At 34.3% G+C, this 27,025-nt stretch overlaps 1 protein-coding gene across 1 annotated transcript; it reads left to right on the top strand.

Annotated features, from left to right (window-relative positions):
* Window positions 1-11,173: 11,173 nt before the first annotated feature.
* On the top strand, window positions 11,174-26,420 carry TUBE1 (tubulin epsilon 1). Its single transcript, XM_037520247.2, has 12 exons — window positions 11,174-11,240; window positions 11,339-11,412; window positions 11,998-12,050; window positions 14,376-14,433; window positions 17,844-17,959; window positions 19,329-19,450; window positions 21,219-21,406; window positions 21,613-21,788; window positions 22,574-22,714; window positions 24,016-24,156; window positions 24,770-24,944; window positions 25,633-26,420. Exons 1-12 carry the CDS (start codon window positions 11,216-11,218, stop codon window positions 25,789-25,791), a joined length of 1,428 nt encoding a protein of 475 aa, XP_037376144.1. The 5' UTR covers window positions 11,174-11,215; the 3' UTR covers window positions 25,792-26,420.
* The last annotated feature ends 605 nt before the right edge of the window (window positions 26,421-27,025 follow it).

The following is a 27,025-nucleotide window of genomic DNA, read 5'->3' as shown; positions in this document are numbered from 1 at the left end:
TTTTTTCAAAGAGTCAGCTCTTGATTTCCTTCATATTTTGTAATGTCTTTAAAATAATTTTCTGATTTCTGATGATAAATGTGCTTTCATTCTTAGTGTTTCTCTGAATGAATATGTCATTTTTTTCTGTCAAGTTTTAAGATTAATCCCTAATTTTCTCAGACAATTTGATTATGTAATATTTTATTTCTGTTGTCATACTTCTTCCCATTGGGTCAGTTAAGCTACTTGGATCTGTGTAGTTTTCATTAAATTTGTTAAAAGTTTGGCAATTATTTCTTTAAATATTTTTCCATACGCTCTCCTTTTCTTTATGGGAAATGACTTGCACGTTAGATGGCTTGATATTGAAACATGAAATTTATGCTTTTTTTAAGTCTTTTTTCTTTGTATTTCATTTTGGATATTTTGTATAGCTGTCTTCAAGTTCATTACTCTTTACTTCTCCAGTGTCTAATCTGTTCTTAATTTCATTTAGTAGATATTTTTTATTTTCGATATTCAATTTGGGTCCTTTATACCTTCCATTTCTCTCCTTATGATGATTATGCTTTCATCTGAGCATTAATGGTGTCTTGCCTGCTAATGCTATAATCTGTCATTCTGAGTCTGCTTCTATTACTACTGATTCTCTTAATTCTCCTTCCTTTCTTTTCATGACTGGCAATTTTTTATTGAATGCTTATCATTATGGATTTCATATTGTTGGTACTGTTGTACTTTAAATTTGGAGTTGTTTTTTATTTTTCCCCTGTTGGATACAGTTTAATTAGTGGGAATGTTTGATCATTTCAAGTACTGCTCTTAAGTTTTGTTGGGGCAAGTCCAGAGCAGTCTTCAGTCCAAAGTCATTCCTATACCTCAACCCAAAGCCAGCCCTCACCTAAGGCATTATCTTTTGAGGATTCTACTTCATGTTCTATGTATTAGGAGCTCTCCCCACTATTGAAACACAAATTATCACCAAACTATATGTGCTCTAAGAAATTTTTCTCCTTTCCTGTATTCTTTCCCCAGTCTTGGGTAATTTCTTTTCTGGCTTTGTTTTCTTTCATTCAGTAGTATTTCATTTTTACTTGAGAGATACTTAAGTTAAAGATTATTTTGAATCTCTCAAGTCTTATTTTTTAGCTCTCTGAAAATTGGTATACATTAGCTTTTAGTCTGGTGCTAGTTTAGACTTCTTGCTAGTGCCTGACCTTTCTGAGTCTCCAATCAATGCCTCACACTTTCAATGAGGTATGTCTACTTTGGCTAGAACTTAAACATCTCCCTGTACTATGTGGGCTCTCAAATTTTCCTATTTATAAATCCATGGCAGTTTTTATTTTTTACCTCATGTCATATACACGCACCTATAGTCATGTAATATTAAGCTAACAAACGTTTCATTTTATAGTCTTATGTATATATCTTCAGGAGCAATAAGGTATATAATAAACTTGGGGAACTATGGCTAAACCTAAAATTAGTCTTTTTGAAAAGACAGTTTCAGGGATTGATGATAGCAGCCATCAAGAGGAAAATAAAACAGACTGGTTCCTGGGACTATTGCAAAAAGAAAAAGAGAACACTGAGCACTAGACCAGACCTCAAAAATGATCCTTAAGTCTAATTTAATAAAAAGATCTGATGCTTCAATACCAATTTTAGAAAATTTCAAGATGATTAATTGAGATTTAAGATACAATATGATGATGGAACATCATGTTTCTGGAAAAAATAGAGGCTGGAACCAGAGCTTTGACCTCATTATTATAATTTAACCTATAACCTGAACTGTCTATGCAAGCAGTTCCTATGCTTTGCAGATTAACCTCATACTAAAAACATTCTTTGGTCTTGGGTATTCCAAAATTCACATCCTATAGGCTCCATTTCTCATTCAATATAATTATTCTTGGGAAGAAAATATCTTTATTATTAAAAAAATCAAGCCAAGAACTGACTTCGTGAAGTGAAAGAATACACATTTTAAATGAAGTGAAAAGTGAAGTAAAGTGAAAGAATTAAACTAAGTAGCAAACCCACATATAAACAAAGGAAACCAGTCTAAAACACATTGTGTAGATTGGGTGTTTCCTAATTGCTAATCAAGGTGAATTAAGCTTCATCTTGAATTTTTGATATTAATAATCCACTGTGAAAATGATGATCTCTAAGGTACTTTCTAATTGTGAAATATTATTCTGTCTTCTTTAACAAATGTAACTAATGACTTTTCACTACACGTGTTTTACAGACGACATTTCTTTTCCTACTAAAGTAATTGTTTCAACTGTTGTCATTGTCCAAAGGTGCCACCACTTTTATTTGTTTACCAGATTGTAAGAGGATCCTGGCCCATTACCCTTCACCTAGTCAAACCTCTACAAAAGACTTAATGATGCTATTTAGGATGCATTTCCTTGCTGCTTTGTGCAGGTGGCTTTCTCATTGTTGCATAGATAGTAATAGGAACATCAGTTATTGTCAGGCAATGACTTCCAGGGCATCTTCGGAGTTGCCTGAAAAAAAGAGAACAAATGACATGTAGCTAAGATACTAAAAAGGAAATTTTTTTCAGAATGCCAAAATTTAAGTGATAGTCAACTGCTTTACATTATGACGTCTTTAAATGTCACAAAATAATTAAAATATAGTGGCACTGACAAGGCAGACATTTTAGACTTATGTTGCAAAGAAATTCATAAATACAAAGATAACCGTCCAGATGTTCATTTTGAAAGGTATGCAGCAATTACTACACAGCAAGAAAAAAAAAAAAGAGGAAGGAGTTCAAAGTCGTAAAAATAAATGATAATACTATGGCAAAAAAAAATGATAATACTATGGCAACTCATACAGGTATGTGCCTAAAAATTATTTTAGTCAAATAATTTAAAAACTACAATATTTTTAGAAAAACATAAAACTATACTATTTCACATACTATTCAAAGAGAATCACATGTTATTCAGTTTGAAAGAGTCTTTAAATGATATCTAGCCCAAAAATACATCTAGTTCTTGAATTTCCTTTCCAACATTCCCACCAAATAATCACCCAGCTTTAAACATTTCTAAAGACAAGTCAGTACTTCCCAAGGTAACCTAGCCCATCCTTGAATAAGTCTGGTTTTTAAGTACCTATTTCATTATACTTAAATCTGTGTTCCAAAAATCTCCAAGTCACAAGAAATCTAACAAAGTAGTATTTGACATTTCACAATAAGCGGTAGAAAAAATGGAATAAATCCTATTATAGCTTTCTTTAATTTTACAAAAATTGTTTTATTTTATAGAATACCCATACTCTATAAATTGTTCTCTTTCTGTCCCACGTCAAATCAAAGCCAAAGCAACACCAAATCTGAGGACTGAGTCTTGTTATATTTGTAGTTTTAAGTTTAAAACAGTTTAGCTTCTTGAATGCTATCTAAACTTGAAACTATTAATTTTTAAAAGTGTCAAAATTTACCAAAAGAAATTTATTAAAAAATTGGTCTTCATTAAGACTTACAGATGTACAAAATACAGACCATGCTAAAAAGTAAATTAAAAATTAAAATAAAAAAGTTCCTTGTTTTTCTCTTGCTAATATCAGCTTTAGCTTGTATTGATGATAGCCACCACATGTTTGATCAGTTGTCATGATTAAGTTATTCTACCTGGCTGGTGACAGCTCTTTCCCGTTACAGGCAGCACTGGGGCTCAGCCCAGGTTCCAGCCCAATTGAAGAATCCCCTCCTTCCACTGGAAACCTCCTTTGTTGGGTCCCAAACCGAAAAGGCATAATTCACCGAAAACCTAAATTAGAAAGGTAAAATAATGGTTAGAGAGGATAAGTTGTCTTCAATAGTTCTGTGGAATCTTTAAAATGACTATTTTATTGTTGGCATACAGAAACATTCTCAAAATGACATTTTTTTAAATATCTACAAAGCATCTAAATGCTGTTACATAACTGTCCCTTCCATACAACTTTAAGTCTCACAACAAATACAAAATATCCAGTAGGTGATAAAAGTAAACAGTTTCCTATGGTTAACAAAACTCAAGTGCATTTCTGCTGTGTGAAAAAAAAAATTCAGTTTGACTTCAAACGGTTGTTGCAATGAACAAGCTTGAGTCTCTACTCCTATTCCCCGCTGCCTCTACCTAAGTCCTTTGTTATAGTACAGCTGAGTTTCACATCCATCGTCATATCTTCAGTGAATCCTTCTGTTCCTGATAATCATTCACTCTCCCCTCTCTCTACTTTTACAGTACATTAGTTAAAGTAATTTGAGAGAGTTAGACTAAGCTGGGTTTAAATCCTCATTCTGGCCCTTCCCAACCACATGATCTTAGACAAGTTACTTTACCAAGTATGTTTTCCCAGGATAAATCAGAAATACTACAACTATCTATTGCAGGGGTAATAGTGAGGATTAAGTAAGATTATACACATAAAGGGCAGTACTTAATAGATAGTAGGTGCTCAATAAATGTTAGTTATTACTAGTCAGCAGATATTACTAAACATGATTAAATGTATATACGTGTATGATAAGATATACATGAGATACATATAATATTGATATAAATACATACATACTTACATGCTCACAGTTAAATAAAATAATTTCCTTATGGCCACTATTATTTCTGCTTGGAACTCTATCCCACCCCATTGCTTTCATCCTTTACTTGTTAGGGCCAATATGTTCACTAAGTCTGAATTTATCTTTCCCTTCTTAAGAAATGCCATAATCATTCCCATTCCCCCCAATATGTAAGTTCTCATAACACTCTATTTCTTCTTTGTAATTGTCATCATCACTCTAATTTAGGATTTCTCAACCATGGCACTATTGACATTTGAGGTGAGATAATTTTTTGTTGGGGAGGAAGAAGGGTGTCCTCTGCCTTGTAGGATGATCTGCAGCATCCAAAGCCTCCACCTGATACATTAAATAGCACCCCTCCCCCAAAGCTACAACAGTCAAAAGTGTCTGCAGACTTTGCAAAATATTCCCTGGTGAAAAATGAGCAATAAATACCTCCTGTTGAGAACGACAACTCCCAATTTTTTGTAAAAGTTTTTGGTTAATTATTGTCCTCCCTACTCCCATTCCACGTCTGTCTTTGTTTCACTGGCTGAATCCTAAATATCTACAATATCTGGCACACAGTGAGTATTTGCAAGTCTCTAACTAAAAACTATCTGAGAACTGGTTCTTATTCTATGCCTAATATGTGTTAATTGAGGTAATCATAAAACTAAATTATTAGAGTTTAGGAATTTGAAAAGCATATAATGGATTCCATAGACTGTGTATCAATTATCAAAGAAAAAGCTTTATCTTCAATGACAAGTTAGTAAAACCACAGTAAAATCTATGATTTAAAAAAACTATCTTATGTAGACACTAAGTTTCAGCTAACTTAGTAAGGGAGACATAAACTTACCAAAATAGGCCGAGTTTGATTCCTGTAGGTGAATAAATCAATTGCTTCTACTGACCTTCCATAGAAGACTGGAATTGCCAAAGGAATGATGATCAAATGTTCCAGTGACACCCAGAAATTATGACATCAGAAGATTCTTTCACATAATTTCCTACCTGCTAAATAATAAAACATCGGCGTTTATAGCTCTAGCAACAAGAAGATACTTACTTTAAAACTGTATCCAAAATGTGAAGGTTTTATTCTTGCTCTCACTGCCTTATTTTCAAATACCAAGTATTTTAATCAATTAAATTATTTACACCTATTCTTGACCTATGATTTAATGAATTTCCATGAAATCACACAAGATTATTCTTTGTATCATACTTTCCTGTCTTTATCTTCTACTTTTCCTTAATAATCCATATCAATTCAGTCTACCTATATGTTCATCCTACTTCAAAAGCCTCAAACTGCACCTCTATAAATTTCTCTACAGCTCTTCCTATGCAGGATTCTTGGCATAGGCTAATGCGTGGACTACCTCTTCTCTCCTATTTCCTCAAAAGACTCAAAATTTCCAAGTGACAGGAATAATGACGATGAGAAAGGAAGAGTACATCTTGTACTCTTCTATTCTGTCCCCTGAGATTGTGCCCTGCACATACCATCTTTGCCAAAGGAATGATGTTCCAGTGACACCCAGAAATTATGACATCAGAAATTTTTTCCTGCCTGCTAAAGAATAAAATGTCTCATTCCAGCAACAAGCTGAAAGTTAGGCTTTTGGTTGCTCTCCCTCTCCCAATTTCAGTATCAACCTCACTGAATATTATTTCACTGAATATATTTAACTGTTAAACCAGACCATTTCTCTCCAGGTAACCAATTTTTTTCTAATTCTTTCTTTTTTTTTTAAAGATTTGTTTATTTACTTATACAAGCACTGGGTACAGTCAGAAGTGCGGGAGGGTGAAAGAATTCACCAGAGCCAGAGAGGGGAACAGAGCAGGAAGAATGACAAAATACACTGCTGGAGGGAGAAGCGGGCATGGCAGGAGAGGTCTGTCGCGCCAAGTGGGACCCTCACCTGTGACAGGGGATCCAACCAGCACGGCAGACGCTGCGGGCAGCTTCGTAGCCCAGCACTCAACCGCTGCGCCACCAGGGAAGGCCACTTCTAATTTTCTTAGTTCATGACTTAACTATTAAATGGTAGTGTTTTTCTTACATTTAATGGAATATCCTTTTTCACTATCTACATTTCAGACTTTTGTCATATGATTTATGTTATAGAAAATTGTCACTTAACAATATTAAGTTGATATTAGACAAAAACTTACCTCTGCCTTCTTTTTCCTATGAGGGTGTAATCTGTGAATAGTTGATCACAATTTTAACTTAGAGAAACCATATGACTGTGTCACAGATAAACTGAAATGATTACTGGCCATTATTAGTTAATATTTCATTAGGACCTAAACATTTGATCCTTAGGATGGCAATGTTTTTAAAGTTTACATTTCTGTGTAGAGACAGCCATGGAAAACAATTTTCACAGCAGAATTAAGTTTGACTTTTAACACCACGGTAACTCTGTCACTTTGAACAAATCACTGAAAGTTTGTCTGTAAAGTGGTACTAATTCCTACATTATAATTGTTTTGAAGAATACAAATCAAATATGTATAAAACCAATGTCTATGATAAAAATTCAATCAGCACTTATCTTTCCATGCAATTTTTGAAACCAGAGTGTTGCAGCAATGTTTTACTTTTTTAGCTATTTGGAAACACTTGCTAAAGACTTTGCTAAACTCTGATAGCCTAGAAGGCAGATGATTTACTGATGAACTTCAAAGCCAGATGAAGAGGTTGAGAGACTGAATGTTAACAACATGTTAATTGCTGCTGGCTGTGTTTGTCAAATTATATGAGAAAGAAATGGGCTTAGAAATGGTAGTGTGTAAGCAAGAATAAAAATGGAAAGGCATCCAAAAATTCAAGTTTTATTTAAATGACAACTTGGAAAGCTATCAGAATATGATTTTCTAGGAAGATATTTTTCCTACTCAGAACTATGTATCATTTTTTCAAAGTCTTCCAGTACTGAATGTGCGATCGATGACTCTGAAGTAGCTTAATTGTTTTTACTCCATACCCACTGTAGGGTTAGGTAAAAAGTATCAGGCTTTTCTGCCCTCCCACCATTAGGATAGATGAGGGAACCCTGTGGTCCTGAATGCATGCCTGATGGTGGGCACCTGAAGTGGGTACACCTGGCTGAGAGACTGAGTTTACAAGGGCAGTGTCATGGGGACACCAGCAGAAGCTGAGAGAAGAAGAAGATAAGCAGAGAGAACGCCAGAGAGCCCAGACAGAGTGAGGATTTGCTGGGGGCTGGGAGGACTGCCTGCCTCCCAGCACCCCAGTACCCCTGCCTGCCATATGCCTGGTAAATCTAAATAAAAGACCTGCAAAAGCCGCTGAGGGCTCCAGGACTCCTCCTTTACCCAGTCTGCTGGATCAAAAAGCCTGCCCTGTGTCATTTCTGCCCCTACACCCTCCTTTTTGTCTCTTACCTGAGTACTTAAAGAATTCATTATTCTGAAAATTAAATAACATTCCCAGGATGTGTCCCTCAGTGTTGACCTGTAGAATTTTCCCATGCTATATTCTTTATAGATATTAAAGTTATTTTTATATTAGTAAGTACATTTCTTCTTGCATTTGTTGTAATCTATTTCTGGGGGCATTTATGAATCATGTTAAGCCATCTTCATCTTTTTCATGTATTTTATCTTCTAAGAGTTTTAATGCCTTAGTTTTCTCTGCGATTATCTCAAAATTTTATTCAGTAGTTTGTTCCCTCTAATGACTAATTTTACTCATTAGTTGTTTAGGGTGTTTTAGTTTTCAACTAATCCCCTTTGCTCTTTTATCTCCATTTTAGTTCATTTATTCCTCAAATATTTTTGACTACCTATAGTATACCAGTCAAGGTTCTAGGTACTAGGGATGTAGCAGTGAACAAAACAGACAAGACTCACCCGTCATAAAGCTTACTTCTCAATAATTATGGAAAAGAAATGGGTTTAGAAATGGTGGTATGTAAGATATTGGGAAGATTTTCAATAAATTATAGCATCTTGTCTTTTAAGTTCTTGTATTATTGAATTCATGTTCTTATTAAACTCTTCTAAAGCACAAAGATGTGATAAATTTTTCCTCATAGTTTATGTTCTATCCAGGCCATGTACTTCACCCATCTTTTGCATGCTATTTTCCTTCCCTCCTTCTCTTCCTTCCTTTATTTTACAATAGTAGTCTAAATATTTCTTAATGATTCTTCTTGCTTATATTTAACATATGAAATTCTATCCAATTGATTTTCTAGGTGTGTATGTCAGCTATTGCTCCAGTACTACTGCACCCCCAAGTCTCAGTGGCTATAACCAAAAACATTTTCCTTGCTCGTGAGACTGGGGAGTCTAATATTCAGCTAATCTCCATTCACTTCACCTGGGTCTAACTAGGATCAGCAAAACTCCACATTTCAATTGAGATTCTGATCCAATCCACATGTTTCATCATTTTGGAAACAATGGCCACCTGAGGAACAAGTGTTTTTTTCTTACCAAAAAGAACAAAAGTTCAAAAGGCAAGAGCATACATTCTAAAACTCCTGCTTCTTTCAAATTTGACATTATTCCAGTAAATAAAGCAGGCTACATAACCAAGTCCAGAGTCAATAGAACAAAGATGTACTCTGCTACTCTGCTAGAAGATAATTCATGGTTATGTGCAGAGGGAGAGAGTGAAGAATTCAGAATAATTAAATCCCACACTCATCTATTGTGTGGGTAAATTACTTCTTTCATAATTTTATCTGAAATCTGTTCTTCCACTTACAGCTAGTACTTGAAAAGGTAGACCATATTTCCTTTTTACTGTGTTTGTATCAGGAATACATACTAAGAAAACCACCAGAGTTGTGTAGGCTCCCAGAATGGCTAGGACTCTGCTTGCTCTTCTGAGAGTTTGTTGAATATCTTAAGAGGTCGCTAATTAGGAGTGTAGTCAACTCCGGGATATCTTAGATTTGATTTATCTGAATTAATGTAGACTTTAGGAAAATAGACGCTTTAAACAAAGTTTTCTGCCTCTACTAAGAACATGGAGTGGCTCTGAAGCAGAATTGCTTCTCAGTCAGAACTGCCTCTCAGTCTAATTTTCTCAAGACTAAAGTTATTATGTGTCTTGTTAGGACATTCTTAATTTAACTTATTTTCCATGTATAACTTCTGGGACCTAACCACTGAATGAAGAGTACAGCTGAACAGTAGCCAAAATAGCAGATTAGCTGACACCACAGCTCACTGATGCAGACCCACCTATATTACTGCCTACAAACTGGGCCAAAGTTTGCAAAACTTTGGGACTTTAACATGATGTTAAAGACCTCATATGTTGGAGGTGTATGATTGCACCTCCTTCCCAGAATCCATGCTCATAACAAGAGTTAAGAGAAAAATTGAGCAAATGCAAAAATTTCCTGATTAAAAGTTGCCTACTAATCATAACAGATATAAGTACTACCATGGAAAACATCCAAATGGAACATGATCAGCCATTGCAACTTCAAACCTATGTGCTAGCAGAAAAATGTAGTAACAACTACTATTTGCTGCTTGGGGAATAAGGTGTTCCAATCAATCAAATATTTAGAGTCCATATTATCACACATTAGTTGCACATATAACTTTTTTAATGAAGACTTCCAGATACTTAGTTCCTCAGAATTTTTGTGGAAAATGTTAATTTCATTAAAGAAGTGCTTGAATTCCTAATTGAAATCGTGGCTAAATGTATCAATAAGAGTTTTCAGTACTTTTAAATATTTGACAATTTTAAGGAGTTGGTAATTTTCAGGTATGCCTAATTTTCAATCTCCTCCTACTTTCTTATATCTAAACTGTATATACATCAAATGCCTACATTTAACTTCGTCAGACTTCTAAATGTACTCCTCCACATTCGCATCCACTGAATCCTGCTGCATTTATACTCAGCGCTACACAATGTTTGTAAATATGCTAGTATTTCAGGTTTCAGGTATATCTTCAATTAGAATATAAGCTTCTTGAAGCTGAATCTATGTCTTAATTTCTTTTAAATCCTCCAGAGGGCCTATGATTTTGAGAGCATAAAGGTGTTGGGTGTTCAACAATCACTGGTTGGGTGTCTGAAGTGCCATTGTTGTCGAAGTGTATAACCACACGGTACGTCTACCTGGGGTTTCTTTGTGCTCGTCGACATTGATCGTATTGTATTAGAACAAAGGGCTGGCTGGGTAGAGATACTAACGCAGCACGCTGAAGAATCTGAATAAACGTTATTTGACCCGCCGCCCAGGACGTAGAGCCTGGGAACCAAGACTACACCTCCGAGAGCCCGCGAACAGTTTTAAGGACACACGTTTTAAATCCCTCTCCAAAGCCTAGTTACCCTCCAGTTACCCCGAGCTCAGGAGCTGCCGACTCTCAAAGATGTTGACAGGGCAGCTAGGATCTGCGGTCCAAGGGCCCAGTAGCTATGGTAACGATGAGACGCTAGGGCACTCTGGGCAGCCTTCGGACGCAAAATCTTAACCCTAACCTGGGGAGAAGCGCTTTGCGACAGCGGCGACTTGCGGCAGCAGCGTGACTTACGGCCGCCCCGCCCCTCTTACGGCGCCGTTGGTGGGCGGGGCCAGCACAAGAGGCGCGAGCTCTCGGAACCGCGGCGGGCGGCGCGGCAGCATGACGCAGTCGGTGGTCCTGCAGGGTGAGCTGCGCCGGGAGAGGGGCCGGGTCGCGGCAGAGCTGAGCCGCCTGGTTTTCCGCCTCATGTCTCTTCTGTTTCCTTTCTTTCCCTGAGCGCAGTCGGCCAGTGCGGAAACCAGATCGGCTGCTGTTTCTGGGACCTGGCGCTGAGGGAGCATGCTGCGGTCAACCGGGTACCGCCGACTCCCCATCCCTCGGAACCCCCTCGCCTGTCACCCAGCCTCTTCCAAAATAAATAAGCAAGAATTACTCGTCTATCTGACTGATATAAGTTGTATGGAATTTTGTCAGTAAAGTATGCGACCGTTAGACACTATAGACTAAAAGAAAGCAAGAGATCTTTAAATTTCCCTAATGACTAAGGATTAATTAATTTCTAATCAAGCTTGTGAAGAGCGGTGAGATCGGTTATGTATTTTGTAAAATAGGCTACATGTGTGGTGACATTGTATTCTTAATTAACCAGTTAGCGTTTAAAGTGAAGTCTAGGAACACAGAAAGCTCTCATTTGATGCACCCGTTAAACCGTCCTATGGGAATTCCTTTTTTCTGCTGCTCTAAATCCATAGATTGCAGTATTTACTCTTCTCTAATTTGAAAGAATCGGTCTAAGCATTTTATGATAATTTGCTTTTGATCATATCTACTAGTAGCTGTTATAGTACCGTAGGATTGTTAAATTTGAAAGGACTTCATTTCGGAAATAGAAAAAAATTAATTAAAAGCTATAAACATGTTCTTTTTTTTTTCCTTTTTAGAAAGGAATTTATGATGAGGCAATAAGCAGCTTCTTTAGAAATGTGGATACCAGGTAAGATAGGATTAAAGTTTGTTACATAGTGTGTAGATTCATTTCATGTCAACAGATTGAGGTAATTTTTCAAAGGACATTTAAAACAATTGAAAATGTAGATTTGACATAATGTGAAAAAGTTAAGTTTTTCTCATTCAGAGTATAGTCTCATTATTATTTGCGTATCACTAATATTTTCATATTCTGCAGAGCACAACAACAGGTTTCCTTTTAAGACCATATTAAGAAACAAAAACAACCTGTAATGTGCCGCCTCTTAACTTGACCTTGAAATAAAGTTTCATTAAAGGAATGCTGAAAATTTCCCTGAGAATAACTTGTTTGAATGAGTAATGACTAACTTTTTTTTTAAAGATTTATTTATGCATACAAGAGCTGGGGTACAGGCCAGAGGTGTGGGGGTGAGAGGATTCACCAGAGACAGAGTGGGGAACAGAACAGCAGACTGATGAAATACACTGCTGAGGGGAGCAGTAGGGAAGATAGAGTTCTTCTGCGCCATGTGGGTTTCTCCCTGGCTGGGGATGGAATTCGTGCTGCCAAGGCTGCGAATTGCTTCATAGTGCTGTGCTTAACCCCTTGCACCACCAAAGAGGCCCTGTAATGACTAACTTTTGAAAAAAAAATATTGTATTTCTATGATTTTTTTTTTTTTATGGTCAGGAATACTTGCTCTTTTAATGCAATGCTAAAAAAGGAGAAAAGTAATTGTCATTACTTTCATTTAATAAAGATTGTATGTATCACATGCCTTTTGGCTGAAAGTAATTTAACATTAAGTTCATGCATTCAAAATACTTAATGGAACTAAACTTTTGTGGTTTTGAACCAAAAAATATATGCTTAATATCCAGCTCTAATCTAATTTACTAAAAATTCCAGTTCTGGTTTGTATTATTAGTTGGTCGAGTATTTGAGACTATTGTCCTAGGGAAGTCTAATTAGTCCCCACTCGTTTGGTGAATTTGAACCTTACTCTCGGGCTTGCAAGCTAAGAAACCTTATGGACACCTGAGAATAGGCCCAGTGCTCTCCAGTATAGGCAGATAAACCATTCTCAAAAAGAATGAGGGATTACAAAGCAGAAAGTCAAATGTAGGGACTATAATTCAAAAAAATCAGATGTTTCTTTTCCTTCAAAGGTACATTCTTTTAAGGAAATCAACCTGAAAATTAAGTAATAGAAGGTTGCTTGGTGACCATGGAATCAAACCAAGAAAAGTTAGGTGTATTGCCTTAGTGACCATTTTTCTTTATTTTAATGAGCTATGTCATATAGACTAGATTTCTTGTTTAGAAACTAGAACATCCTCACTACTAAATGTTAAGAGACTCAAATTTGCCTTTGTAATACTTCCTTTTAGGTTCTTCACTTCTAATTCTTTCACCCCTTTCATTCTTATTGTCCTATCCTTTCATTGAATATATCATTGAGACTCAGCCTGAGCTATTTTCTCTTAATAAGGTAACTTTACATAATTGTACTCTTACCTACCCTGTTTGTTTTATAATTTAAGCTAAAAGCATTCTTGTTTCCTTAATATCAAGTTTGGAAAAAGGGGAGAAGAGGATTGCATCTTGTTCTTTCAGCACATGTAGATATGCTGATAGTACATATATTTCTCAAGCTAGTACAAAAAACCTTTTCAAGAACAAGACTACAGCTTTGGGTATTCTTCTGTATCAACTTGGGGAAATGATCATACCTTTCTTATAGCATAAGAATTTACTTTTAGCAGTGGAGGATAAACCTTTTCTGTAAAGGAGTAGATAATAAATATTTTGTTTTGTGGACCATGAAGTCTTTGTAGCTACTCAAAACTTGTCAAGTACAGAAAATATGTAAAGAAATGGACATGGCAGTGTTCAAATAAAACTTTATCTAGAAAAACAAGAAGTTGTTCAGATTTTTACCTGAGGCCCTCAGTAGCCTCAGGAATCCCTGTAGCATCACCTGTGCTCATTTGTACCCTTCTTCAGGGCACAAAAAGGAAAGAAGTTGGCTTCAACTGTATCTGGTCCTTTTTATCAGAAAAGCTTCCCAGTATACCTCCCCCTATATTTCATTACACAAAAATGGGTTGCATGGCCAGCTCTAACTACAAAAAAAGCCAGGGAACTAAGTACCTCACTACATCAGTCTGATAGGAGGTAGGCAAGGGCGTGGGACATTAGGAATACTTTCTTCTTTTTGGTCTTTTGTGTATGCTTCACCCAACCTGTAAGCAGTTTTATTATATAGATGGAAAATAGCTTTATAACCTGATAGCATTATTAGCCATGGGACATCTTAATGGTCTTTCCTCATTTTTTATCTTTCAGAGCTGTTGGTGATGATGGCACCATTTCCAAGGGGAAAATTCGTTCTTTAAAAGCACGAGTAAGATATATTTAGCTTTTTTTCTAAATCTTTCAAAGGAAACATACACCTGAAACATAATAAAAGTAGTTTTATTGTCTCTAAAGATCTGAATTATATACAAATACAGGTTAATATTTTGTTTGAAAATAATGGGAAATTTATTTGCATCGTTGTTACTACTCCCAATACAAAACATGGATCCAACTACATTACAGTAAATAAATATCATAACCATTTATGTAAGATAATCTGCACAAAAATACTTTAGCCAATAACCCATATTTACACTCAGTCTCTTGCCAGCAACACTTTTCTTTTGTGATTGTTTCTCCACAACAAACTGCTTTATCTAATTGCTGATCTGTAATTGTTAACTGTAACAAAAAAGAAAGGTAGTTTAGAGACTATGGAAGTAACATAGTAAGAATCAAACTGGGAGTATTGGCTGAGAGAATGGAGATCAATAGTGTTGTGGTACCTGGGAACCAACTCTTTGTGGCTGATCTCTGATGTCTGGAAAACAAAATATAAGGCAGAGACCATGTACTTGTAGACTGTCAGCAATATTGATTACCACTAGATATACCGCATTCTAATCCAAATCACAGAGAAAAAGATGCCAACATTTTCTAGACCACTCCCAGTTTGAGCCCTTTCCTGCCACCATCAATGAGCAAGGGAGGAGGTAGTGGAAACACTCTTGGGAAAGGATAAGTTAGCATGTTTCTGTATCCTTTGACTTTTGTCCTGAAAGGTTGTCATTACTCCGGGAGTGCTTGGTATTATATAGCTATGATCATTGACATTAAGGCTTCACAAGATAACTTGGTGCTTGGGTTCCTCCACTGTGCCCAATATCTTAGGTAAATAAATATTCTTAGAATTTGTAAGTTTTATATTATAATTGAGGAAAAGTTCAAAGGCCAGAAAGTTTTTGCCAGGTAGCTCTAGAAGAAAATAATAAACATGAAATCCTTGAATAGCTGGTAATTCCAACTTTTGGATGACTAAGTGAGGAACCCAGTACATTCCTCCTAATTTTAAAAATTTTCCAAGGGAAAAGCAAATCAAGGAGCTGATGTAATTAAGGGAATGTTGTAAGAGTTATGTATTGTGTCAGGGTTTTAATGTTAAGTGACTAACACAGTGATGATTCTATCAAAACTGACTTCAGTAGGGGCTTGAATATCAGTTAGTTTGTATGCTGCATGTTACCTCCTTTGCCAGATTGCAAGATAATCGAGAAAAGGACTTAGGTATGTTTAATCTTCCACAAATCAAAGAATAAGGCCAATGTAAGCTCCTTTCTTTTTGTGCTCTTATGCAACTTGTAGTACTACAATTTTCCCATATAGTGATAGCCCTCTTATGTGGTTGGTTGGGTGTTAAAGTTGGTGTTTAAGGTAAAAATTGCATAATATCAGCAATGTCCTTGAAAATCCGTCTAATTACCACTAAACAACCTTATACAGTATATGTAAAGCATATGTGTAATTATTGCATATAAAAGAACACATTTGCAAAACAATTGTATAGCCTTTCTAATATACTGCTGTAATATACTAATATGCTATGTTATTATACAATTAAAAATACATCTTTAATATACCATATAATTTATACTATGTAATGTGCTATTTTAATTGCCAACTTTTAGTAACGTATTTAATTCCACAAATATTTGAATTCACAAAACTTAAATGGCCATAAATTGTAATTCCATTATAGTCAGTACTCTATAAATACCAAACTTGACTGTCTCCCTTCTATTAGATGGTAAGGCATAGAATTTGGTGGTTAAGAGTTGAAGATTTTGCAGCTACCTAGCCAGGTTGAATCTCAGCTCTACCACTTAAGCTAGCTGGATGTTGACAGCCAAGTTATTTAAATTTTCTAGGCCTCTCCCCAGTGGCGCAGCGGTTGAGCGCTGGGTTGCGAAGCTGCCCGCGGCCTCTGCGGCGCCGGTTCGATCCCCGGCTGCTCCCCAGCCACCGGAGGAGGGTCCCACATGGCGCGCAGACCTCTCCTGCCGCCCGCTGCTCCCCTCAGCAGTGTACTTCGGTCCTTCTGCCTGCTCTGCTCCCTGCTCTGGCTCTGGTGAATTCTCTCACCCTCCTGCGCTTCTGACTGTACCCAGTGCATGTATAAACAAAAACAAAACAAACAAACAAAAATAAAAAAAAAAAAAAAAAAAGAGTAAAAAAAATAAATAAATAAATAAATAAATAAGTAAATTTTCTAGGCCTCAGTGTGTAAATAGGAGATGATTATAGTTTCTATTGATAGAGTTGTGTGCTGATTAAATGGGGTGATAAATTTGAAGCATAACAGAAGCATGTAATAAGTGCTTAAATGTTACGTATTCACAGAACTAAGAGCATCCTAAACCAAACATTTCTCTGACAGTGGATCAGAGTTAATAGCCTTATTGTATACCCTGAAGTTATTTTAAAATATTTTTTTCAGTTTTGCTTTTTTTTATTTGTTTATTTTGCTTTTTACTCTTATTCTCTGCAGAAAATATGGAAAGCAAAATACAAAGAGGTGGCATAGAGAGCATATAGCATTGTTCACATTTTGATGTATTTCCCCCCATCTTTTCTTTCTATAGTTAATTTTATGTTCCCATTTTCTTTTTAGTAATACAAGTTATCTCCCATGTCACTAATATTTGAGGTAATAAATGATGAGTTAGATTATGAGGTACTTGGTGTAAGAGACCCTTTGACATCTATCCAGTGTCTTGACTGCACGTAATAGTAAGGTTACTCGTTTGAGTTTTATTTGCTTTGTTTTAATTTTTTATTATAATTTGGGGATTACATTTTTACTTCTTCATATGTATACATGTTTCTTGAATTAGGATTCATCATGTGCAGTACGGTTATTCCTAGTGAGTAAATACATTAACGCACCCTTTATTTCTTGGCGTTTTAAGGTTGTTTTCTAGATTTCTGAGGCTTTGTTCTCAAGAAATTTACAATCACACAGACAGATGAATAAAAGCATTGTTAGAAAATCAGTTGAGATTAGTCCGTTCCTTTCTTTCCCACTTGACATTTGAAATATGATAAAAATTTGGAATCTATCTTTTAATTGGATTCTACCTTTAGAGTGAATTTTTTTTCATTTTTTTAAATAAATTTTATTTTTATATTCCCCATACAATTGCAACCCCCTTATTTTGACCCCAATCCCTTCCCTCCTCCCACCCCCCATAGAGTGTCTCTGGTTCATAGTTGTTTGTTGATTTTGATTTTCTAGAGTGAAATTTTTTAATTCTTTAAAGTTTCTCCACAAAGAAAGGTTTGGTTAAACTTAAACTTTAAAAAAAAAAAAAAGCAACTTTGAGTTCATAAATTCTTTTCATTCACAGTGATTAACTCCAAAGAAAAATATGCTAATTGAATTTTATTTCTCTTTCTCAGGCTGTCTTGATTGATATGGAGGAAGGGGTAGTAAATGAAATTCTGCAGGGTCCCTTGAGAGATGTATTTGATAACAAGCAACTCATCACTGATATTTCTGGCTCAGGGAATAATTGGTGAGATATGCTAAATGTAAAAACTGAACATCATCTGAAGGAAATGAGCAGTCTTTCTCTCATTTTAATAGATCCTGCCAATATGGAAGATGTTAACTACCATACCTAATTGTAGGCCTTTCAGCCCATCATCTTTTCCTTGATAAATGATAGTAGTTCATAATGCTTGGAAGCCTCCTGTGTCCTTTTTTTCTTTTTTAAGGAGAAAGGTGAATCATGAAAAATTGATTCACTAAGTTCTTCTTTGTAAATTGATTCTTCCATAATACTACCTAGTGAAAGTTTCAAGGTTCTTTAAAAACTATTCTCTGAAAGTTTTAAGTGTCTTTATAAACAGTTCTGTGATATATATTATTCAGCTTTATCAAGTTCTTCATTTGGTTATATTTTACAGAATTGATCTAAAGATGCAAACCAGGCCAGTGTTTCAACATTCAAGTGCAGCCCAAGGCTTTGTTTGACCCTTAAATATATGATAATTTCTTCTCCTGAGAGTGTGGAAAGAGCTCCAGCAATGATTAAAATTTTTCATTGAGACTTTTAAAAAAATTAGATATGTCCTTGTGATTTGAAAATCTCATATTCATTATTTTAACTATTTGTAGCTAGTCCCTCAGGTTGATACTATATCAGGATATATAATTTTACCAAAGCATGAATTTGAATCTTTTGTTCTGGGAGACTCATTTGGGGAGAATCAGTCACTTAATAAGTGAGCCCATCTGGTCACCAAAGTGGCTTTTCTCTAATTGTTTTATAACTTATTCTATAACATTTTAGTTATATCTGACTGCATGTTGTGGGGAAATCATAATTTTTAATTCATAATAGTGAAACTTACAACTTTGGGCAGTCAAAATGGCTCACAGCACCTCAACTATGTGTCCTACTGTGTGCCATATCATGCAGTAATATGATATGACCAACATTTTTCTCATTTTAAACTAAAGCGGATTAGTTTAAAATGTACTGTTAATATCTTTCTAGTTGAGTCTAGTCTTGTTATTATGTAAAATTACTACAACCACAATTTATATTAACTGTAAATAAGAAATTGGTAACTAAAATCTGATTTTGTTGTAATTATACCTTAAGAGAAAAATTAAGTTTAGAAAACCATAATTTAATATTCATTAGTAATGAAGCAATCTTATCAGAATGTTTGAGGACTATAAGTATACAGTGTTTGTTAAATTTTCCTCCTATAGTATATTAAGGTGTCATAATATGGTTTGTTGATAAGAAACAGGAAAAGAATTAATATTGTAAAAATAAATTTTCAAGTTTTCCAATAATCTTTATTTATAGATGTAATAAAATCAAAAAATAATAAATGCAAAGAGATTTTAATCTGTTTTCTTATTTTCAGGGCTGTGGGTCACAAGGTTTTTGGCAGTCTTTATCAAGAACAGATTTTAGAGAAACTCAGAAAGTCGGCCGAGCACTGTGATTGTTTACAGTGTTTTTTTATAATACATTCTATGGGAGGAGGTAAAGTTTATACTCATGTGTCTTTAACATTATGGTAGTGTAAATAGGAATTCATTTTGCAAACACAAGTCTTGCTTTCAAATCTACACATTGTAAAGATAAAACTGTTAAGTGTATATACGTGTTTATGAAATACATATACATAACAGCTTTTTATCTTAAATTTTTGTCAATTATGTCACAGATTTCCAATCTTTTTTAAATTTCAGTCCTTTTAAGAGTCAAAATCTGATACGAATATATTTTTCTTGTACATTTAGTTTCATTTTCCAAAATTTCCAGCTACATTTCAGTGTTGCGAACTTATTTGGGAATGCTGACTGACTCCTATGAGTTTACTTATGCAGTCCTGTATGCTAACTAGAGCTAAGTCTTTCTGGCATATTCACATATAAGTATCTTTTCTTGAACCATCTTCAAACCTTTTTTCATCTGTAGTAAGAGAATAAAAGTAAAAAAAAATCCTTTTATCATTTCCTTTAAATCACTCTTTATATGATATTGAATCACCTTGACCTGGAATAACTGATCTGCACTGCTTTCTTTCCTCAAGGAAGCCTGTACTTTGCAAGTGAGGCATTTTGCAGTGTTCTGTTTTGCATCCCTGTTCCGTGAACTGGAAACAGGTGATGATTTTTTAATTTCAAAACAAAAGTATTTTCCATTTTTAAAGAAAACATTTGCCAATTTTTTTCTCCAAGCTCTGGAATTATATACAGATTATATAACAGGTTATATACAGATTATAGACAATTTATCATATTATGTATATCTGTTATTAAGTATAATAGCACTTTAAAGTTAACAATTTCTGTGTTATCAGGACTTTAGAAGACCATCATAATCCCTAAATTCAGAAGCAAATTTTCTGCTAGTATAAGCTTTGAGTAAGTTTTTAAATGAAAACATTTTGATTTATAGTTCATTATAGTATCTTTTTAAAATATATTCAACATCTTGGAAGAATATACTTTGTTCGTAATTAACTGGAAATGGCAAAGATAATTTAAATACTGAAAGTTAAAAAGGCCTTCCTAGTTTGTCTCTTCACGGGTAATCAAGTCTGCAGGGATTTCGGGATTTTTTTATATCTATTCTACCAAATATTTTCTATACTTATAAAAATGTGTATATTTGAAATCCCACAATACATGTTATTTTGTCATTTTTGCTACTCTATATCTTTACAAAATATCTTTCAGTATCAACTCTGTCTCATAAAATTCACTCATGTGGATTTGTAATAATTTTTTAAAGCTAGTTCTTCATTGATAGATGTTTTATATTTGAAAATTTTATAAATTCAAGGTGATCATCCTTGTTTTTAAACAATTTTAACTCAGTGTTGAAGTTGCTTGATGTCATGAATAGTGTTCTTCATCATTAAAATTGAATATTTGCTATACCAAAGATGTCGAGATAGTTTTTTTTAAGTGCTTAACATCTGTTGTAAACTGAATACCATCTTACTTGAATTTTTCACTTTCTTCTTTTGGCATCATATACATATAACTTAAAGGTGAAAAAGAGTGAATTATAGAAAGTCTTCCAACCTTGTGGTCAGAGACAGAATTGGAATTCAGTGCTTTAAGCCATACTATCTATATTGTCTTCATTTCCTTATCTGAATTTAAAGTAGTTAGTATAAAATCACAGGTATGATTTGAATTCTTGATTATTTCTATAAATAAGACATAAAATTCTAACTTTCTTACAATTATATTTTGAGTCATTTATGCTATTTTCTTTTTGATATTTTAATCCTCAGGAACAGGATCTGGACTTGGAACATTTCTTTTAAAGATGCTTGAGGATGAATTCCCAGAAGTATACAGATTTGTGACTTCAGTTTATCCCTCTGGTGAGGATGATGTCATAACCTCACCTTATAATAGCATCTTGGCAATGAAAGAACTTAATGAGCATGCAGACTGTGTGTTGCCCATTGACAACCAAGTAAGAAATGATATTGTAATTTATGCACATATTTCATATACATTCAATTCTGTATGCTTACGTATTTATCTGAGTCTTTTAATACAGCCTTCTCACTTAAGAGAAAAAAATAAGGTTAAATTTTTTTTTCTGTTCTTTCATTTATGGTAGAATATCAGCCATGTCCACAATTAATAGCTTCTCTCCCAATATTTTTTCCTTGAAAGTCTTTATTTGACATCGTTAGCAAAATTGACCTCATGGTGAATTCTGGAAAGTTGGGTACAAGTGTGAAGCCAAAGAGTGTGGTTACTTCAAGTGCTGGGGTTTTTAAAAGGCAGCAGGAAAAGCCCTTTGATGCAATGAACAACATTGTGGCAAATTTGCTGCTCAACCTAACAAGGTAAGCCTAGTGATGTTCTACCTAAAGGGCAGTTTAATGACATCATACACTTAGATCATATTTTCCTTTTTCCACTAGCATTTTTGCAGTAGCATTCTTGTCGTCATTCTAAGGTGTGTAGGAGCTTCTTTTGTTTATTTTGACTTATGATTTTGGACTAATAGTCTAGAATTTTCACTTCTATCACTCCAAAGCAGCATTTCCCCAAGTACATTCCAGGAAATATTAATCAATGTAAATAATCAAAGATTTTGTGGTAGATACACTTGAAAAACAGTTTGTTAGATAAAAGTACACTTTGTTATAGAATGTGTTAATCTTTTAAACCAGCTAATCTGTACCTCTGTTCCAAATATTTCCTTGATTTTGCTCTGAAAAATTGCTTTTGACATTGTATTCCAAATTATAGATCATATTCAGCAGACGTTTGAGGAATTTAGTATGTTTCATTGAAAAATTAAATATTCATTAACCTATGTGTGTTTAACTCAGTATAAAATCTGTTTTAAGTAAGATATTTTTATGTGTGTAATGAGTAACTGTAATAGTGTTTTGGTTGCTCTTCAAATTAAAGCATCCAAAAATAAGAATTGCTATAGAAGTTGTCTGTTATATTTTGATCATCTTTATACTGGTGTTCATGCTACTAAATTCTACTACTGCTAAGTAAAGCATACATTGTATACTAATGAGCAGTATACACAAAGATTTAAGAAAATACCTTCTACAAAGAATATAATTTTAAAATTAATTTTATTCTGGTCTTCATTTTTTTTTTTTTTTAGCTCTGCAAGGTTTGAAGGCTCCCTTAATATGGACCTTAATGAAATCAGCATGAATTTAGTTCCTTTTCCTCAACTTCATTATCTTGTATCAAGCCTAACACCTCTGTATACACTGGCAGATGTTAACATTCCTCCTCGAAGGTAAGATGTAGTAACTTTATTCCAATTTCTTGAGAACTTGAATTACTTTTAAAAGTTCTTTATATTATTTCCTTTGAGAGAAGTGTGTAAGATACATTTACAGCCTGTTTTCTATTAATGCTGCTTTTAAAAGTCATTGTTTTTAGGAATGTTAGTATTAAACTCTGAAATTAAATCTAGTAACTAAATTTTTAGACTTAAATAATTAATAAAGATATACTTTTTAATGGAAAGATTTTTAAGTCTGAAAAACTGACTTGAATTCTCTGTGGTTTGTTTCACTATACAATGAGAGAATACCTACTTTATACTCTATATAATCTTGCTGGGTACTTTAAGTAAGAGTTTGCTTTAGGGCCTCTCCTGGTGGCGCAATGGTTGAGTGCTGGACTGCAAGGCTGCCCGCAGCTTCTGCAGCGCCGGTTCGTTCCCTGGCCGCCAGCGAGGGTCCCACAAAAAAAAAAAAATAAAATAAAAGAGTTTGCTTTTAAAACTCTTATCACAATAGGTAGCATATTGTGATTTCTGTAGCTCTTCCCCACAGTGTACAGATGTGAGATTTAAGAACCCTATTAGGGACCAAGGAGACTGTATTATTAGATATAAACCTTGTCAGTCACCTTTATCTTCCTTCCTGCAATGGAAGGATTAAAGAATGATGTTAAAAGACTTCACTCAATTAAAAGACTCCCTTTTCAGGAATACTGCCACAGTTTTATCTTTTAGAGGAGAGCCTAACATTGTCTTTGGTAGTTTGTTTTTTTTTTTTTTTTTTTTTTTGTGGGACCCTCTCCGGTGGCCGGGGATCAAACTGGCGCTGCAGAGGCTGTGGGCAGCCTCGCAGCCCAGTGCTCAACCGCTGTGCCACCAGGGGAGGCCCTTTTTTAATTATTTTTAACTTTTATAGTATGTCTTAGAGAAAAGAGTAATCATCTTAATATGCAGTTTTAGTTGTGTTAATTCTGATATTATGAAGTAGGTAAGCATAGCAAACTAAGCAATAATTAGTTAAGTTTTAGAAACCAGTACTATATAGAGCTCACTAATAATACTCTGGTTGATATTTTGTAGCTATTTGAAATCAACTTACTGCAGAAGTTTTTTACTCTAAAAAACAAAAATAGGTATTATATATTTCACTCCTCATATTTTATCAAGCTTATCTGAGAAAATGAAAGCTGAGATTAGAAGATATTTATGTGATTTATCTATAGATAACTATCTTTTCATTTAATACTTATACTATAGAATAAAAATGCATTGTTTTTCTTGTATAAACAGTGACTCTTCCATTGTTCTAGGTTAGATCAGATGTTCACAGATGCCTTTAGTAAAGATTATCAACTCATTCGGGCTGACCCCAAACATAATCTCTATCTGGCCTGTGCCCTCATGGTTCGAGGAAATGTACAGATTTCAGATCTTCGCAGAAATATTGAAAGGTTTGATTTTATAATTTTCAAGATAACTTATTGTGTGTACCACTTGGGACAGTGTAGCATAGTAGTTAAGACTGCCTCTCTTCAAATTCTAGCATTGCCACTTAATGATTGTCACCTTGAACATGCTACATTACCTCTGAGAGTCTTATTTTACTCTAAAAGAATAATAATAATAGTAGTACAAAGTTGTTATTCATGAGTATTAAGGGATATGTGAGATGTTTTATTTTAACTATGACTGTTTTTATTGTTGCCACCATTATTCCCACTGCTGAGTTTAATTTTACTATTTATTGACAGTCTGTTTTTTAGAAAAACTGCTCTACTGAATGGTAAAGAAAAGAAAAGAATGTTTCATTTTTTTCTCATCCCCAGATTTCTGAATGTTTCTAGCTTTTTGAATCACCATCACAGCCAATCTGCTCCTACTAAATGTTAGAGTTCACTGTCAAACTATGCCCTAATACTGCGAATAGTAAAAAAAAGATATTTTACATTATAAAATAAGCAATTAGAATGATACCATCAGTAAGGTCCTCATTTAATTAATGTGGGTTACCATAATATGGGAGACATATTTAGTACCTTGACTTTTTGAGTTTTTGTATTTCAGATTAAAACCTTCTCTACAGTTTGTCTCCTGGAATCAAGAAGGCTGGAAGACTAGCCTGTGTTCAGTTCCTCCTGTGGGCCACTCTCATTCACTTTTAGCTTTAGCAAATAACACGTGTGTGAAGCCTACCTTCATGGAACTGAGAGAGAGATTCATGAAGCTTTACAAGAAAAAGGTGATTGTCAGTACCAGGCTGACTATTTGTTTATTTTGCTATTGAAGATGTATTCTCAAGAATTATAGTTAGGCCTCCCTGGTGGTGCAGGGGTTAAAGTGTCAATGCTATCAAGCTATCACCAGCCACTGTGACATGAGTTTGATCCTCAGGCTGGGAGCTAACCCATATGGCTCAATAGACTTCTCCTGTCTCGCCTGCTGCTCCCCTCAGCAGTGTATTTCAGTCAGTCTGCCTGCTCTATTCCCCACTCTGTCTCTGGTGTATCCTCTCACACACACCCCCACCTCTCACCTCTGGCCTAGACTCCAGTTCTTGTATGCATAAATAAATAAATATTTTTTAAAAAAAGTTATTTTGCACTGTTAAATAACAGGGATAATCTTGTCTGCTTAGTTAGACTATTGAGGTGATGGTGCACAGATGCATTGGAGAAGGAAACTCTGTGGGGACTACACTTGAGGGGGTTGGGGGAAGCAAATATTGTTTAAAAATGAACAGTGGTGTAAAAAAATTAAAAAAATAATTATTAAAAGAAAAATTAAAAAAATAAAAAAGAAGTCTCATGAGTTTATAATTTTAGACAAAATATTCACTGTGACAAAGAATGATCATCTTAAGAATATCTACATTGGAATAATTACATATTAAATTTTCTGAAATGGTAAATGTCCTTTTTTTTTAATAGGCTCACCTTCATCACTATCTACAAGTTGAAGGAATGGAGGAAAGCTGTTTTACAGAAGCTGTGTCATCTTTATCCGCTCTCATACAGGAATACAACCAATTGGATGCCACCAAAAGCATGCCTGTGCAAGGTTTACCTAGACTAAGCATAGCTGTGTGAAAAGAAAAAATATATATAATATAGATAATATTTATTTTTCTTAGTTTTCCATTTTTGGTCACCTTTTTGATTAGCATATTTGTGATTTAGAAAACTCAGTTTGTATTTTTCATATTATCAGAAAGTATTTTTGTCTCAAAGAGTATTTTCTACTCAATCACAATTTGTCCATGATATCAGTATGTGAAATTGGTGAATTAATAATACCTCAGTTTCAAACATTTCTCTCCAGAAAGTCACCTTTTCTGAAATAAAGAGAACAGAGTTCTTCAGCATTTTATTTATAGTATATTTTAGCATTTACACAATAATAATCATCTTCAATAAAAAGCTTGCACAGATATATTTTTCTATTTATTTATAATTTATGTTTTCATATTCTGTTTAAATTCTGCTGACTCTTTAAATACTGGGAGTAGAGGGACCAATATAAATATTTCCATGTACTTCCACTAACTTCAGGGATAGGCATTATTACAACTTGTTAAGGAAGTTTAGTTTCATCTTTGGGTGATGATTTATTTACACTCAAATCACAATTTACATGTATTTTAACATGTATTAATTTATTTTTAAATATAACACTTTTTAATCAAACCAGTTGATTTTATAATAAATTTTCATATTTTAAGCAAAGCTACTTGTTATCATTATTTTGCTTGTCACCATTTATATAACTGGACAATACATTACTAACTAAGTTTGCTATATTCTTCCAAACTTTGCAATAAAAGGCTAGAAAAACCTAGTGAAGGTGTTCCAGATACTATAATCTCCAGTTTTAGTCTTTAACACTATTAATCTTTCATTACAATGTATATTTCAAATTTATAGGGTGAGTAATCATTTAAGGAAGTAATTTTTAGGGACAATTTATTTTCAAACCAAAATAATCTGTTACGTGCTTTCTTTAGCATTATATTTTTAAGTTTTTTTTCTTTCTCAAAGTAAGGGCACTGCTCTTGGTTTTTTATATCTTGGAAGTTTAATTTTTTGTAATATTGGTATAAAAAAATTTAGATTATAGTTGTTATCAGTGGCCAGAGAGGTCCCATTTTCTCCTTCCAGAAGAAATCTTAAATTGATATTCAGGATAGGGCAATGGAAATTATAAGTATATTTACAGTTTATTCTTATTCCCATTCAGGAATTAATCCAGTAGGATGCTCACCCTATATTGATTATCATCTGATAGGAGCCTATGCTACATTGTCAAAATGCAGATAGTTTTAAA

This window comes from Talpa occidentalis, unplaced genomic scaffold (assembly GCF_014898055.3).
Source record: "Talpa occidentalis isolate TD23 unplaced genomic scaffold, MPIMG_talOcc4v2.1 talOcc4.2, whole genome shotgun sequence".
Lineage (NCBI taxonomy): Eukaryota > Metazoa > Chordata > Mammalia > Eulipotyphla > Talpidae > Talpa > Talpa occidentalis.
This window is presented reverse-complemented; position numbering and strand designations above follow the sequence as displayed.

What these genes read in the sequence shown, in the direction of transcription:
- TUBE1 (XM_037520247.2), top strand. Translation starts at nt 11,216, where the DNA reads ATGACGCAGTCGGTGGTCCTGCAGG. An exon ending in TTTAGAAATGTGGATACCAG is followed by an intron (nt 12,051 to 14,375) that starts GTAAGATAGGAT and finishes TTTATCTTTCAG; the next exon opens with AGCTGTTGGTGATGATGGCA. An exon ending in GTTAACATTCCTCCTCGAAG is followed by an intron (nt 22,715 to 24,015) that starts GTAAGATGTAGT and finishes CCATTGTTCTAG; the next exon opens with GTTAGATCAGATGTTCACAG.